The following is a 17,395-nucleotide window of genomic DNA, read 5'->3' as shown; positions in this document are numbered from 1 at the left end:
AACCAAATCAGGAATACATTCCCAGGCTGGGCACAGTGGCTCACGCCTGTAATCCCAGCACTTTAGGAGGCCAAGGCAGGTGGATCACGAGGTCAGGAGTTTAAGACCAGCCTGGCCACGATGGTGAAACCCCGTCTCTACTAAAAATACAAAAATTAGCTGGGCATGGTGGCGGGCGCCTGTAATCCCAGCTACTTGGGAGGCTGAGTCAGAGAATTGCTGGAACCCAGGAGGCAGAGGTTGCAGTGAGCCAAAATTGCACCAGTGCACACCAGCCTGGGTGACAGAGCAAGACTCCGTCTCAAAGAAAAAAAAGAATACACTCCCTGTACTGACAGTAGCTCAGTGGTTCCTTCAACAGAGAACACTTCCATTTACAATAGACACACGCGCACGTGCACACACACACACACACACTACCTAGGAATACATCTAACGAAGGAGGTGAAAGATCTCTGTAAGAAGAATGATAAAATCATAGATAACACACACTAATGGAAAAATACTTCATGTTCATGGACTGGAAGAATTGATATTGTTACAATGGCCATACAGCCCAAAGCAGTCTACGTGTTAAACACTGTTCCCATCAAACTACTAATGTCATTTTTCACAGAATTGGAAAAAAAAAAACTATTCTAAAATTAATATGGAACCAAAACACAGCCCGAATAAGCAAAGCAATCCTAAGCAAAAAGAACAAAACCAGTGGTTTCATGCTACCTGACTTCAAACTATACCATAAGGCTACAATAACCAAAACAGCATGGTACTGGTACAAAAATAGATAGGTAGACCAATGGAACAGAATAGAGAACCCAGAAATAAAGGTGCACACCTGTAGCCATCGAATCTTCAACAAAGTTGACAAAAATAAGCAACAGGAAAAGGACTCCCTGTTGAATAAATGGTCCTGGAATAAATTACTAGCCATATGCAGAGGAATGAAAATGGACCCCTGCCTTTCAACATATATAAAAATTGACCCAAGATGGATTATAGATATTTAAATGTAAGACCTCAAACTATAAAAACCCTAGGAAAAAACTTGGAAACACCATTCTGGCCTTAGGAAGGAATTTGTAACTAAGTCCTCAAAAGCAATTGCAACAAAAACAAACATTGACAAATGAGATCTAATTAAGCTAAAGAGCTTATGTACAGCAAAAGAAATTATCAACAGAGTAAACAGTGTACTGTATTAATAGATACACCATTTCGTATACAGACCACCTACAGAATAGGAGAAAATATTTGCAAACTGCATCTGACACAGGTCCAATATCCAGAATCTATTGGAAACTTAAACAATTAAACAAGAAAAAAACAACCCCATAAAAAGTGGGCAAAAGACATGAACAGACAGTTTTCAAAAGAAGACATACAAGCAAGCAGCCAACAAACGTATAAAAAAAGTTCCACATCGCTGATTATCAGAGAGATGCAAATCAAAACCACAATGAGTTACCATCTCACGTCAGTCAGAATGGCTGTTATTAGAAGTTAAAAAACAGATGCTAATGAGGCTGCAGAGAAAAGGGAACACTTATGTACTGTTGGTGGGAATGTAAATTAGTTCTGCCACTGTGGAAAACAGTTTGGAGATTTCTCAAAGAACTTGAAACAGAACTACCATTTGACCCAGCAATCCCATTACTGGGTACATCTCAGAAAAGAAATTATTCTTCCAAAAAGACACATATACTCATATGTTCATCACGGCACTATTCACACTAACAAAGATACGGAATCAACCTAGGTGCCCATCAATGGTGGATTGCATAAATAAAATGTGGTACGTATACACCATGGAATACTATACAGCCATTAAAATAAAAGAATGAAATCTGTCCTTTGCAGCAACGTGGATGCAGCTGGAGGATAATATCCTAAGTGAATTAACGTAGGAACAGAAGATCGAATACTGCATGTTCTCACTTAGAAGTGGGAGTTAAACATCAGTTACTCGTGGATGTAAAGGTGACAGCAGTAGACACTGAAGACTACTATAGTGATGATGGGGGGAGGCGGTAGGTGTTGAAAAAACTGTTGGGTAGTTTTCGATGGCTACAGGTGTACACCTTTATTTCTGGGTTCTCTATTCTATTCCATTGGTCTACATATCTATTTTTGTACCAGTACTTGGGCAATGGAATAATTCATACCCCAAACCTCAGCATCGTGCAACATACCCAGGTAACAAACTTGCACATGTATCCCCTGAATCTAAAATAAAGGTTAAAAAGGGAAAAAAAAAAAGAAGCCGTATCTTACTTGGGTAGAGCAGATAGAGAAGTCTGGGGAAAAGCTGGCATGTTTAGGCTACATCTACCAGATTGACATTTAGGAAAATAAATTTGAATTCTGTGGAAAGAATTAAGTGGAGGGTTTTTTAAATAAGCAGCATATAATTAGGTCTTGCTGTTTTAAAATTCTGTCTATCTCTGCCTTTTAATTGATGTGTTTAGGTTATTCACATTCATTATTATTAACAGTTATCAGAATTTGTCTTCAAGTGATAGTAGATACACCATTTCATACAAGAACCTTGTAATAGTATTCTTACATTTGTCCACTCCTGGCCTTTATGCTACTGTTGGCTTACATTTTACTTATATGTATGTTATTAAATAAAAGCTCTACAATGTTTTGTATTATTTTTGTTTAAACAATTATCTTTTAAAGATATTTAAATAATAAGACAAATGTTATTTCTGGTGCTCTTTGTTCCCTTGAATGGATCCACATTTTGTTCTGTCTTACTCTGTTTTCTGTTGCTATAACAGAATGACATAGATTAGGTATTTATAAAGAATAGTTTATTTGACTCACAGTTCCTGGAGGCCGGGAAGTCCAAAAGCATGGCACTGGCATGTAGTGAGGGTCATGCCATGGCAGAAAGCATCACATGAGGAGGAGGAGAAGAGCAGGCGAGAGTGCTTTATACAGAGAGAAATGGGGCTGAACTTATCCTTTTATCAGGAACCCACTCCTGTGATACGAGGTTGGAACCCTCATGACCTCTTAAAGGTCTTACCTCTTAATACTATCACAATAGCAGTTAAATTTCGACATGAGGCTTGGAGGTGATATTTAAATCATAGCATTTGCTGGCAATAAATTCCTTCAGTTTTTGCATATTAGAAAAAGTCCTTGTTTCACTTTCATTTTGAAAGTTTTTAATTTTTTGCTTTTTATTTTTATTTTTTATTTCCATAGGTTTTTGGGGAACAGGTGGTGTTTGGTTACATGAATAAGTTCTTTAGTGGTGATTTCTGAGATTTTGGTGCACCTGTCACCTGAGCAGCATACACTCTACCTAGTTTGTAGTCTTTTATCCCTTACCTGTCTCTCCCTTTCCCCCCGAGTTCCCAAAGTCCACTGGTATCATGCCTTTGTATCCTCATAGCTTGGCTCCCACTTGTGAGTGAGAACATACAGTGTTTGGTTTTCTATTACTATATTACTTCACTTAGAATAATGGTCTCTAGTTTCATCACGGTCACTGCAAATGCCATTATTTCATTCCTTTTTGTGACTGAGTAGTAGTCCATTGTGTATGTGTGTGTGTACATATATACACACACACTACAATTTCTTTATCCCCTCATTGATTGTTGGGCATTTGGGCTGGTTCCATATTTTTGCAATAGCAAATTGTGCTGCTATAAATATGCGTGTGCAAGTATCTTTTTGAAAGACACTTTCAGTGAGTATAGAATTCTAGGTTGACAGTTTTTTTTTTCTTATAGTACTTTAAAGTTTTTGCTCCATTATCTGCTCACTTGCATTGTTTCCAACAAGAAAACTGATGTCATACTTTTGTTTACTATATTTAACGTTTCTTTTTTCTCTGAGTGCTTTAAAAATTTTCTGTTTATCACAAGTTTGGGTAATTTTATTATAGTGTTCTAGGGGTCATTTTCTTCATATTTCTTGCACATCTCCAGAATTGAGTGTATTATTTAATTGACAATCTCTCTGGCATCCTGAGATCCAAATGTTAAATGAATTATGGAATGTTTTGAAAGTCAGTTGGAAAAGTTCAGCTCGTGAAAGTTACAGAAAATCTTTGCTTTAATTTATCTAGTTGTCATAATTCAGATAAGAGTATAGTAGAGAGGATTTCAAAAGTAGCAAAACATATATTAGTGACACATTAATGTAGTAACTTAGTCCTGTGGTGAACTTAAAACTGCTGTCTTTATATTTAATGTGTGTAAAATTTACTATATAGCCAAAGATAAATTTAAGAAACTCAGTCTTAAATCTTTGGGTAATAGTATTTGTGTTTCTGACTTGATGCTTTTACTAACATTTATTAACAATACTTTGAAAGTAATTTTTGATAACCCTCTTATTGTCTGTTAAAATTCATGCAAAAGTTGAGTTTAGGAGGTTTACCTTTCATTACATTAGTTTTCATTTTCTAGTGGTTTGTAAATTAGCCAGAACTCTAATATAAAGAATATTATGATTTAATAAAGCCATTGTTAGATTACTTTCACATATTGAAAGTATGTTAATTTGGGGGGAAGCTATTAAACTAAAAGTGTGTCATCTGTCGTAAAAGCTAAGAAATGCAACCTAGGTATATAAGAAGAAAAGTTGCAATAGGTATAAGAGTATAGCCTGGCTGTAACACAGGCTGGTGCTCCACCTTTATTTGTATGAAATCAGAGATGACCAGTCCTAAAGTTTCGAGCCTTACAAAGTAATTAATTACCTGTATAAAACATAAAGAACTACTTTTTTTACCCATGTTTCAGTGAAATTACTCATCTACTGATTTCTGTTATACTTAGATACGAACTACTGATTTATTAGTTAAGTTTTTCAGTGTTACAGAGACAAAATTTTACTAGTCCAATCTCTTGAGATAGCAAAAAAAAAAAAAAAATTGGTATAATTGAGCAGAAGGAGAGCATCAACTTCTGAATTTTTATTTGTTTTAAATGATACTCAGCTTTTTAAAAGTTCACAATGTTGTTTTAAGTTTTTTAAAAATTTATTTATAAAGACACGATCTCAATATGTTCCCCACGCTGGATCGCAGGGGTTATTCATAGGTACAGTCATGGTGCAGGACAGCCTGGAACTCCTGGGTTCGAGCAGTCTTCCTGCTGCAGCCTTCCAACTTGCTGGTATACAGGAAGGTACCACAGTGCCTGGATTCATTTTAGAAGTTTAAAATGTCAAAGATTGTAGGCGGGGAAATCAGTGTTCTAAGAAACCAAAAAAATTTTAATAAAGAGGGACATTTGATTCATTTGATTTTTATTCTCAAAAGGTCAATAATTTATTATTTATATATAATGCATATTTTTTTTTCCTCTCTCATTTTTGTAGGTTCTGCCGGAGACTTCCATTTGGCCTCAATGTGAAATTAAAGTAGAAAATCATATCTACATGTATGTTGCTATCAGGATGTTGATTCATTAGTCATGCCTGAAGAGGGAACGTCTGTTTTAGGTGGCTGACTACCAGCAAAAATAAATGCTTATCCTACATGTCAAGCATCTCTCCTTTTTACTGGAGTGAAAATCCCCTCCAGATACCAACAGAATATCAACTGCAGAAAATGCTTCACATTTTAAGGATGTCGGCAACCTAAATTCATGTACCCTATCTGTACAGTTGTTGTGGATGGTTTGCCATCTGAAAGCTCCTCAAGTTCTTATCCAGGCCCTGTGTCTGTTTCTGAAATGTCTCTGCTTCATGCTTTGGGTCCAGTGCAGACCTGGCTGGGACAAGAGCTCGAGAAATGTGGCATTGATGCCATGATTTACACTCGGTATGTCCTCAGTCTTCTGCTGCATGACAGCTATGACTACGACCTGCAGGAACAGGTATTTACATATTTTAAGTGTTTTGTGAAAACTGATTGTATCTGTATGTATACATTCCTCTTAAACAAGCACTTTCATACTTTAAAACCGGGCTATTCATGCGTGTCTGCAAACATTTAACCTGTCAGTGACCAGATGGTAAGATTGCCTTGGAGTGTCAATCAGCCTGTGTCACTGAGCACCCTGTTAAGTGCAGTTATTTTATTCATGGTTAGACTTTCTCACTGTTGATTACGTTTTGGCATAGACTCCAGATCTTGTCATGGATTGGGCATAGTTTGATGACCTGCTGCCTTTAAATAGCAGTGCTCTAGAATGTTGATTTCTACTATTTAGAAAACTCACACATTATGAATAGATATTTAAACATTGTATCTATTATACTTCTTACCATTCCAAATTTAATATTGTATTTTATCTGCAAGAAAGATATTTAACTGCTTATTAGTCAGTATGTATAACAAATCAGTAGACTTTAACTTCAGTAAAGCACACAGTTTTGCTGTAAGTCAGTGTGTGTCACCTTGTAAGTTGGTCATTACACATTTTACTTGACTTTGCTGCTGAGTTTATAGTGAGAAATTGGGCTGGGTGTGGTGGTTCACACTTATAATCCCAACACTTTGGGAGGCCGAGGTGGGAGGATCCCTTTAAACTGGGAGTTTGAGACCAGCCTTGGTAACATAGAACCCAGTTTCTAAAAAAGTGTTAAAAAATTAGCCAGGCATGGTGGCATGTGCCTGTAATCTGTAGCTACTCAGGAGGCTGAGGTGGGAGGATCGCTTGAGCCCAGGAAGTCAAGGCTGCAGTGAGCCATGGTTGTGCCACTGCGCTCCAGCCTTGGCAACAGAGCAACACCCAGTCTCTCTCACATGCATACACGAGGTGGGGGCGGGAAGAGAAAAAGAAAAAGAAAAGAGAAACCAAATACAGGTTCTTGAAAAAAATCTTAACCTCAGTCTCATTCTTAAGAGGAGCTACTGAAAGTGAGGCCTGCCAGAGGGAACCAGAGTCATCAGTAGTGAATAAATGGGCTCTGGGTGACTTCTGTGTACAAATTTCACGTAAAGTCTTTTGGTTTTTGTAGACAGTAAAAAGAAGGAGGTATTTTGTGGGCAGTTTTTGTTGCTGTTTTAAACCATTGTTACCCACACTGAAAGCAAAGCAGGAAGAGTTTCATTGTCAGAAGAAATTGGCTCTGCCCCTCCAAACCACACAAAAAAGCCTCAAAGTCCTATAAATACAGAGGATTTCACCAAGATGCCTTTTTTTTTTTGGAGACAGGGTCTTGCTCTGTCACCCAGGCTGGAGTGCATTGGTGTGATCATAGCTCACTGAAGCCTTGAACTCCTGGGCTCCAGCCATCCTCCCACCTCAGCCTCCCAAAGTGCTGGCATTACAGATGGGAGCTACTGTTTCCAGTCAGCTTAACATTGAGTTGTACAGAGCATGTTTAATGAGAGGGTTTCCCGTCGTGTCTAGCTGGACATGTTTGATGAGAGGGTTTCCCATCGTGTCTAGCTGGACATGGTGGACGTGTCTTGCTTCCAGGTTGCTTGCTGCCTTGGCTGGCAGTAGATCCAGTAAGGTTTTGAAGCGATTAACTTATAACCTAATAATCAGCAACTGTGTTATTTTGGTGGTCAGTATTTTGTATAATTTCCTTATCAGAGCTCTGTTATTTGCCATCATCTTTCTGGTAAATGTCAAATATACTCCTTTACAGGCAAGTAAGACGTTAAATCTACAAACATGGAAGGACTTTCATTTCCAGAAATGAGGAAACTATTTCTCATCATTCAAAAATTATGTACTTCATTGTAAGCATGTACTCATAGGGAATGATTTTTTTTTTTGAGACAGGGTCTTGCTCTAATTGCCCAGGCTGGAGTGCAGCGGCGTGATCATAGCTCACTGCAGTCTTAACCTCCTGGGCTCAAGCGATCTTCCTGCCTCTGTCTCCTGAGTAGGTGGGACCACATGTGTGTGGCACCCCACCCAACTAATTTTTAAAAAACTATGTCTCTCTCTCTTACCTAGGCTGGAAAGAATAGTTTTTTAGTAGGACTTGAACTTCCCATTTCTTAGAATTGTATGTCAGCAATATCAGTCCAAAATATTTAATCAACACCAATACATTTACTAGCACAAAGTATATTCTGGGTGCTATAGGACATACAGGATAAAACAGGCCAGATGTTAATAAGATTATAGTCAATGACATCTCTGATCAGACTTGTGAATCCTCTGGTTTCTTTACTAGCTCTAGGGGGTTGTGATCAGAGATAAGATGAACTATCAGTATCTGCAGCTGTGTTTGATCCTCCCTCCAGAGTTCTGGTTCATTCCTCAGGACACAGCACAGATAAAGGTTAGGGAAAGCATAACATGTCTGGAGTTACGAGGAGAATCCATAGGGAAATAAAAGGCCCTAAAATACTTTTCTACTTGGTCCAGAGTAACAGCAGTGTGTGCCAAGTCCCATGCCGATGAAGAAGGTCAAATTTTAAATGATACCTGTTTTAGTAAGACATGACTTGAGAATCCTTTATCCCCTACATTACTTTTCCATGAAGTTACAGTCCCTCGTTAAAGGTGGCAAAAGCCAGATGCCTGACTCAAAGGGAGGATGTGCTTACTGTTTCCCCAGGCAGAGAGGATGCAGAAGCCAAGGATGGTTCTCTTATAGCAAGAGTAAGGAGAGTGGAAGGGCCCTTAGCTTCTGTCATTCAGAACTCCAGCTAACAGCAAGGCTGACAGACCTGGGTGACGGTGTGTGCCACCTTTCCTGATCTCTGGCTCATGCTTGTGATAACACAGCCCCTCAAGTGGAGGCCAAACCACTCTACTCCTGGGTGTTCATTTCCTCACATCTTCTCTCACCCCTTCGTCCTTGAGTTAGTCTAGCCTTGAGCGGCCAGTTTTAAGATCCATCACTTTTCCTGGTTTAGGCTAAAGCAGACACACAGTGCTCTTGAGTTCTGAAACAGATTGGATGCCTCAGTTTGGTCTCAGCTGTGCAGGATGATAAGGAAGTAAAGCTGATCAGATCCTAGTCTTGTTTAAGCCTGAGTCACGTATAAACCTCTAATTTGGGCAGGGTTTAAACACAGTTGTGGTGGTGGACTGGTTACAATGTAGTTCCAGAGAACAACTGCCTTGTAATATGGAGATATCATCACTGTGCCAGTAGTTTTATAGTTTTATTTCCACAAATGTTTCTTCTTCTTCTTTTTTTTTTTTTTTTTTTTTGTCGTGATTACTCTGTCTGGGAAGTATATTCTCAAATAATCAGAAAATCACTGCATACCACTTTTATTTTATATAACCGCTTTTCTTCCCCATCTTTCAAAGCCCAGGTCACCTGTCTCTGAAACTTTTTCTGATAATTTCAGATGAAAGCAATGTCTTTTACCAAACTTGATAATATTTTACTGTAAAGCTTTTCATTATCGTTACAGGAATGTATTCTGTTTCTCAGTAGGTTATAACATCCTTATGGGTAGAAATCATATATTAATCCTATTTAAAAATTTTAACCAGCCTGGGCAACATAATGAGACCCCCATCTCTTAAAAAAATATTAGCTAGCTGCAGTGGGGTTTACCTGTAGTCCCAGCAACTTGGGAGGCTGAGGTGGGAGGATCACTTGAGCCTGGGGGTTGGAGGCTGCAGTGAGCAGTGATTGTGACGCTGCACTCCAGCCTGGGAAACAGAGCGAGACCCTGTCTCTTAAAAAATAAATAAATGTAACTTTTTAAAATGAAATAATTTCAGACCTCAGAAGTACAGCTAGGATAGTACAGAGAACTCTCATGTTCTCTTCAGTCACCAATTGTTAGTATTTTCACACGTTTGCTTTCTTTTTTATTGATATATAATAGTTGTATGTATTTGCGGAGTATTGTAATGTTTTGCTGCATGTATATAAGAAGTTATTATCAAGTCAGGGTATTTGAGTTATCACCTATCTCCTTAAACATTTATCTTTTCTTTGTGTTGGAAATAGTCCAATTCTTTTCTAGCTATTTTAAAATATACAATAAATATTGTTAGCTATAGTCTCCCTACCATACTGTTGAATACTGGAAGTGACTCCTGTTTAACTGTATGTTTGTACCCTTTGTACTCTTTAACCCACTTCTCTTCATCTTCCACTTCTGCTTCATTTCTGTCTTCTCTTCATGCTGACCTCTCTGAGTAAACTAGCATGTACTTTTTAAGATCAAAGACTTTCCCTTGGTCATATTACAATTAGAAAATTCAGGGAAATTAGGATTGATAAAACTTTATTGTCAGATATGCAGTCAGTATTCAGTTTTTGTCACCTGTCCTGATACTGTTTCTCACTGCAGTTTTCTCCCTCATCTAATATCTAGTTTGAGAGTATGCATCGACTTTAATGGCCACATCTCCTTAATCTCCTTTCATCTGGAATAATTCCTTGTTTGTCCTTTGTGCCTCATGACATTGACACTTTTGGAGAGTCCAGGCCAGTTTTGCAAAACATCCCTTAATTTGGGTTTTTTGGGTATTTCCTCGTGTTTAGAGTTGGCTTGTGCGTTTATGGTAGTAGCATTGCATAATGATATTTCCTTTTTTTCTGCGTATCACATCAGAGGGCCAGTGACAACAGTCTTTTTCATTCTTGGAGACGCTGACTTGGTTCCTCATGGTTCAGATGGTGTCCACCAGGTTTCTCCTTGTAATGAATAAGTGATCTGTGCAGGGAGACTTTGATACTTTTACCATCCATTGATGTCCTTACCTGAATCAGTTATTAGTTGGGTGGTTGAAAAATGGTGATTTTTCTAACTCAGTTTTCCCCTCTACATTTAGTAGTTGACATTCTACTACAGTGCCTTCCATCTTTTAAAAATCAGTAGCCTAGTCACATAAGGAACATTACAGCATGTAAGATGCAGCGCCAGCCACTTCATATATAAGGATTGCCTTGTTCAGTCTGCAAGCCAAACCTCGAAAGTAAGTATTAAGCTCCCACAGCCTGAAAGTGAATGGCATGGCAGTGTGCATTGACTGGTGACCTGGAGCATTAAGCCTAGATCCTGTACATCTTACAACATATCTGTTACATTAGTTTAAGACATTTTTCAGTCTTACTCAAAAATGACTAAAAGGAGAACTTCAGTAACATTATAACTTTAAATGGAGTTAACTTTTCCTGCCTAGAGGTTGTGCTAGATTGATAGTCGGCAGCAGATCTCCCCATGATCTGTCACAGGTGGGAAGGGATACACTAGCAGATAAGGGTGGCTTTCACTATTGTTCTTATAACCCCAAATATGCTTTCGTTTCCTTCATAGCTAATTAAACTACCAGTTGAGAGTTTATTAAACCTTTTCTTGTATTGCTATACATTGATGTTCTCAGCATAATGCATTCTTTGTTTATTATTCTTATTAGGAGTCTGTGATGATAACAGAAAACCCAGCTCGGTCTGGCTTAAACAGAAGTAATAGTAAAAGCAAACGCATGTATATCATGTGCTGTGTGCCAGCCGCTGTTGCAGGGACTCATTTTCCATTCACAGTAACTCATTTAATCCTCCTTACACCATCCTATTATTATTTGTATTTCATAGATGGAGATACTGACAGTGGTTAAATAGCTTGCCCAAGGCCACACAGCTAGTACATTTTGGAGCATTTACTGAAATATCTGGGAATCAGCGCTGACCCCAGTGGCAACTTGATCCAGGACCTACAGTAAAATCAGTACCCCATCTTTTAGCTCGCCTTCTCTGTTGTCTTTTTTTTTTTTTTTTTTTTGAGATGGAGCACTCACTCTGTTGCCCAGGCTAGAGTGCAGAGGCAACCTCGGCTCACTGCAGCCTCCACCTCCTGGGTTCAGGTGATTCTCCTGCCTCAGGCTCCTGAGTAGCTGGATTACAGGCATGCATTACCACGCCTGGCTAAATTTTATATTTTTAGTAGACACAGGGTTTCACCATGTTGGTCAGGCTAGTCTTGAACTCCTGGCCTCAAGTGATCTGCCCACCTTGGCCTCCCAAAGTGCTGGGATTATGGGTGTGAGCTGCCATGCCTGGCCTGTTTTCTTTATTCTCAAGCTTCACCTCTACCCTGCCTGCTGTGAGCTCAGACTCACACCCTTTTTTGTGTATGTGTGTCCAGCAGAAAGAGCAGGCTTCTCATCCTAATAGGTCAGCTTTGCTATGGAGCTGTTCCTGACCTGACCGCTGCAGTGACAAGACTTGGGTGGCTAGGGTACAAGCACCTGGAACCACAAGGACTAAGAATTGGAGAGGATGATTCTCCAAGGGAAATACAGAATACTGTGCTGAACCACCCCAAAAAAGTCCTGTCTAACTACCTTTGTACAAAGTAGTGCTTTGTTTCTTTCTCTCTTTTCCTTCCTTCCTTCCTTCCTTCCTTCCTTCCTTCCTTCCTTCCTTCTTCCCTCCCTCCCTCCCTCCCTCCTTCCCTCCCTCCCTCCTTCCCTCCCTCTCCTCCCCCCCCCCTCCTCCCCTCCCCTCCCTCTCCCCTCCCTCTCCCTTCCCTCTCCCCTCCCTCTCCCCTCCCTCTCCTCTCCCTCTCCCCTCCCTCTCCTCTCCCTCTCCTCTCCTTCTTTGCTTTCATTTGTGAGACAGAGTCTTACCCTGTCGCCCAGGCTGGAATGCAGTGGTGTGATCTCGGCTCACTACAACCTCCGCCTCCCGGGTTCAAGCAATTCTCCTGCTTCAGCCTCCCAAGTAGCTGGGATTACAGGCGTGCACCACTATGCCCAGCTAATTTTTGTATTTTTAGTAGAGACGGGGTTTCACTGTGTTGGTCAGGCTGGTCTTGAAATCTTGACCTCATGATCCGCCCGCCTTGGCCTCCCAAAGTGATAGGATTACAGGCGTGAGCCACCATGCCCAGCTCTCTCTTTTTTTTTTGAAGACAGAGTCTCAGTCTGTTGCCCAGGCTGCAGTGCAGTGGCACAATCATTGCTCATCAAATTCCAGGGCTCAAGCAGTCCTCCCACCTCAGCCTCCCAAGTAGCTGGGACTATAGGTGTGCACCACCATGCCCAGCTAATTTATTTTTTGTAGAGATGAGGTCTTGCTTTGCTGCCCAGGTTAGTAGTACTTTCTTTTTCTAATCTATTACTAGTTTTTCTAAGTTGTAGGATGTATTCCCTGATTGTACTACATTCTAAGATACAGTCTTCAAATAAACTATTTTTTAGTATTATCCCTTCTAATGATTTTGTTGTCTTTCTTTTTTTCTTTTTCTTTTTTTTTTTTTGAGATGGAATCTCACTCTGTCACCCAGGCTGGAGTGCAGTGGCGCCATCTCGGCTCACTGCAAGCTCTGCCTCCCAGGTTCACACCATTCTCCTGCCTCAGCCTCACGAGTAGCTGGGACTACAGGTGCCCACCACCACGCCCTGCTAATTTTTTGTATTTTTAGTAGAGACGGGGTTTCACCGTGTTACCCAGGATGATCTTGATCTCCTGAGCTCGTGATCCACCCGCCTCGGCCTCCCAAAGTGCTGGGATTACAGGCGTGAGCCACTGCGCCCGGCCGATTTTGTTCTCTTTAGGAGTTTTTTTTGCAGATCGCCTCAAAAATTATCCTTTCATGATGGCCCCTCCATCTGAGTGATGGCTTTAGGTGTTGTTGGACTGTTACATTTTCTTTTTTAGATCTTAGGACTCCCAGAATGTTACTAACTGTTCCAGATAGAGAACAACCATGGATTCTGTACGAGAGTAAGAGGTTTTTTCCCCCTAAACTTTTTATTGAGGCATAAAATGCATACAGAAAAATGTACAACTTGATGAATTTTCGCAAAGATCATATCCCTGTAACTATAACCACACACAGAAATAGAAGATGACTGGCAACCCAGAAGCCCACCTCGTGTCCCACACAGCTTCAGAATTCCTCGCGTGTTCAGAGGGGAGTCCGGCAGAGTGGCCTCTGCTTCCGACCCCTTCTTCTTCCTTGGTTCCTGGCGTCTTGTGTCTCCGGCGATCTCCCTCTTCTGCTGCTTTCTTTGTCTCTTTGAAGGGCCACCTTTTTCTCAGCCTCTTGGCCTGGACCGAGGTCAGCACATTTCCCTAGGAAGAAAAAGGAAGCAGCTGCAGATGTCAGTGCCCTGTGCCCACACCTACCCTGCCCTTGGCATTCACTGTCTTCTCAAGGCCTGGCAGCTCAGCAGGGCTCTGACGCCCTGGAGCAGGTGGTGTGGGTTTGGTGTGGCTTTGTGTCGCTACTGGCTTTTCTAGTGAATCTGGGCAGGAGAGTTGTGCTGCCACCAATTACTTTTTAACAGAGAGTATTTCTTTGTTTAATGGCATAGTTTGGTTTTGATATGTATTTTGTCTTATCCTCAGTCTTTCCCTGACCCACTGTATTTAAAATAGAAGCTCCCATTCTTTAACCCTCTTACTTGCTTTATTTTTCTTCATGACATTTTTTATTATCTGAAATTATATGATTACTTGTGATTTAACTATGTCTCTCCTACTGGCGTATGTAATTATGTAAGTCTTTTTTTTTTTTTTTTTTGGAGAGGGACTCTTGCTCTGTCACCCAGGCTGGAGTGTGGTGGCGTGATCTTGGCTCACTGCAACCTCTACCTCCTGGGTTCAGGCAATTCTTCTGCCTCAGCCACATGATTAGCTGCCATTACAGGTGCCCGCCACCATGCCCGGCTAATTTTTATATTTTTAGTAGAGATGGGGTTTCACCATGTTGGCTAGGCTGATCTCCAACTCCTGACCTCAAGTGATCCGCCTGCCTTGGCCTCCCAAAGTGCTGGGATTACAGAAGTGGGCCACACGCCCAGCCAAAGTTGGGGACCTTTTCTGCTGTTTTCTGTTGGATTCCCAGCCCTTAAAACAGTTCCTGGAATATACAAGAGGCTCAGATACGTATTAGACAAATGGATAGCCATATGCTTCTTTCTCAGGCAGTGACTTATGCGTAGGAGGGAAGCATGCTAGGAGTGGGTGTAGACCCCATAATCACATACTGGGGCCTGCCCTGCAGAGAAGTTACTGTTGCTGGTTTTAAATCCCCTAATCAAATTGTATCTTCTAGCTCAGAGTCCATCCTTCTAGAAACGTAACTGGATGATTACGTTATCCGTACTTGCCCACAAGTTGTATAATAATAATCCCAGCCCTGATTGCTAGGCGAGACTCATCCCCTCTTCACTCAGCGAAGCTCATTTGCTCCTTCAGCCTATTTGTAACACACTCCTGTAGCGTGTCCTGTTCAGCGTTTCGCTTTTTGGAAAGCTAGCATCTGCGGTGTTTCCTGTTAGAGTTTATTAGAATCTTTAACTATAGGAACTATAAAAGTCTGACCATAAAGCGCTCCTCGTGTGTGTCACTGCATACACTGTATTTCAACAAACATTTATTCAACAGACTTTAATTAAATACCTTCTACATCACAAGCATTGTTGTTTGCATTTAAACAACACTTCCTATTTTTATTCTCTTATTTCAAATCAGCATTTCAGAGCTCCAGGAAGGAAGCCAGGAGTATCTTTCTAGAACCTTCCCTATCCCTGAAAACTTCCTGAGAATTATTCCATGCTATTGCTTGAGCCCAGGAGTTTGAGACTAGCCTGGGCAACATGTAGAAGCCCTGTCTCTACAAATAATACAAAAATTAGCCAGGCATGGTGGTGTGTGCCTGTAGTCTCAGCTACTTGGGAGTCTGAGGTGGGAGGATCACCTGAGCCTGGGGAGGTCGAGGCTGCAGTGAGCCATGATTGTGCCACGGCACTCCAGCCTAGGCAACAGAGTGAGACTCCATCTCAAAAAAAAAAGAAAAGAAAAAGAATGTGTCCATGCTACTGATGGAAGCCAGTATTTGCTTTGACTCCCATAGTGACAAAACCATTCTGGGTGGTGGGTATGAAATAGCGTGTACATTACTGAATAATTCATGAAGAATTAAGCAGGAGGTATCAGTAGGGTTATAGGGTGAAAAAACTTGTACCACTGATCCAGACCAAAATTTCCTTTAATAGCACCTTGACTTTTATCCCAAGCGACTGTTAGACCCCCAGCCTCCTGTTCTCTCTCTCCCTTTTGAGATTCCCCCCCTTACTATAAGTCAGTATCACATTGTTAAGAACGTAGGCCTTGGATGGAGTCTGAAGACCTGTTCTAACCCCACCTTCTTTACTTTCTAACTTAGACCACTGACTTGGACAAGTTAACATCTCTGTGCCTGACTCTCCATTTCTTTATTGTTATTATTATTATTATTATTATTTTAGAGATAGGGTCTTGCTCTTTCACCCAGGCTGGAGTGCAGAGTCTCTCAGAGCTCTTGGCCTCAAGGGTCCTCCTGTCTCAGCCTTCCAAGTAGCTGGCACTACAGCTGTCTTTTCATTTATAAATTGTACAAATTACGTGCATATCTGATATCATTACTGAGGATTAAAGGAGATTGATTTATTGACCATATAGGTGCCAGGCATCATTTTATGTACCGATAATATAGTTAGAGGAATACTAGACATAAAGTAAGTGCTCAGTAAATATTGACAACTATTGCTATTATTATTGCTATTCATACAAACCTTTCCTTCAAATAGTTATTTTCCTATTAACTACTCCTCTTCTAGCAGGTAGGCTAATGCATTTATTAGAGGCAGAGATAAGCTGCTGATACGGTATTTCCAACATTTACCCTAACAATCTCAATTTGAAATATTTGGCCCTGCCATATATCCTAATTATGTGTTCAGCAAACATGGTCACTATAATATTTCTGGATGTAATTATTACCTTTGACGCAATTGGGTCCCTTGAAAGGGTATTCTTTAAGACTGACAAATTCCAGTGGCAATTACTGTTATTTTTTGTGACATGATGACCAGGTTAAAAAAACAAATTTTAGGAAACTAAAGTAAAAATCTTTTGATGGTACATATAGATAGATAGAATGAACCTGGATTTGTTCACTGTGAAAGGTATAATGGGAGGGCTGGGGTGATTCTCTTGAGTTTAAAAGAGAGTTGTTTAGTACAAAAGAAATACTTTTGTTTGTGATAAGAGTGTTGTTGCCTAAGAAACTACCCCAAAACTTAGTAGCATTAAAACAACAACAACACTACTATCACATGACAGAATCTGTAAGTAAGGAATTTGGGCAGGGCTCAGTTGGGTGATTCATCCAAACTCACTCATTGGTACTCAGCTGACAGATGGGCTGAGCTAGAAGGCCCAAGATAGCTTTACTGACATGTCTGTCACTTTGGCAGGTGTGCTGGAGGGCTGGATGCAGCTGGGATTGTTGACCAGAGCCTCTTCATGTGGGTCAGGAGGTAGCTAGGCTTATGTGGTTGGCTGGGTCCCTCAAAGCAAGTAGCCCAAGAGAATCAGGTAGAAGCTTAAGACCTTTTTACTACCTAGCCTTGAAAGTCACTTAGAATCACTTCCATTGCACTCTGTTAGTTGAGCCGACTGGAGCCCACACAGGTTCAAGGGGAAGAAGCATCACTCTCTTGATGGTAGAACCGCCACTCTGTCAAGGTGCTTGGTTTTGAAATTT

General features: G+C 40.6%; 1 protein-coding gene across 2 annotated transcripts in view; it reads left to right on the top strand.

The window, feature by feature from the left end:
* KIAA0232 (KIAA0232 ortholog) overlaps positions 1-17,395 on the top strand; it is a 97,571-nt gene that overhangs the window by 32,736 nt on the left and 47,440 nt on the right. For both annotated transcript variants that reach the window (XM_025386137.1, XM_025386135.1), the window contains one exon: positions 5,350-5,849. In XM_025386137.1, the coding sequence (XP_025241922.1) occupies positions 5,619-5,849 (231 nt within the window). In that variant the 5' untranslated portion in view covers positions 5,350-5,618. The remainder of the gene's footprint in view (positions 1-5,349; positions 5,850-17,395) is intronic.

This window comes from Theropithecus gelada, chromosome 5, assembly GCF_003255815.1.
Source record: "Theropithecus gelada isolate Dixy chromosome 5, Tgel_1.0, whole genome shotgun sequence".
Classification (NCBI taxonomy): domain Eukaryota; kingdom Metazoa; phylum Chordata; class Mammalia; order Primates; family Cercopithecidae; genus Theropithecus; species Theropithecus gelada.
This window is presented reverse-complemented; position numbering and strand designations above follow the sequence as displayed.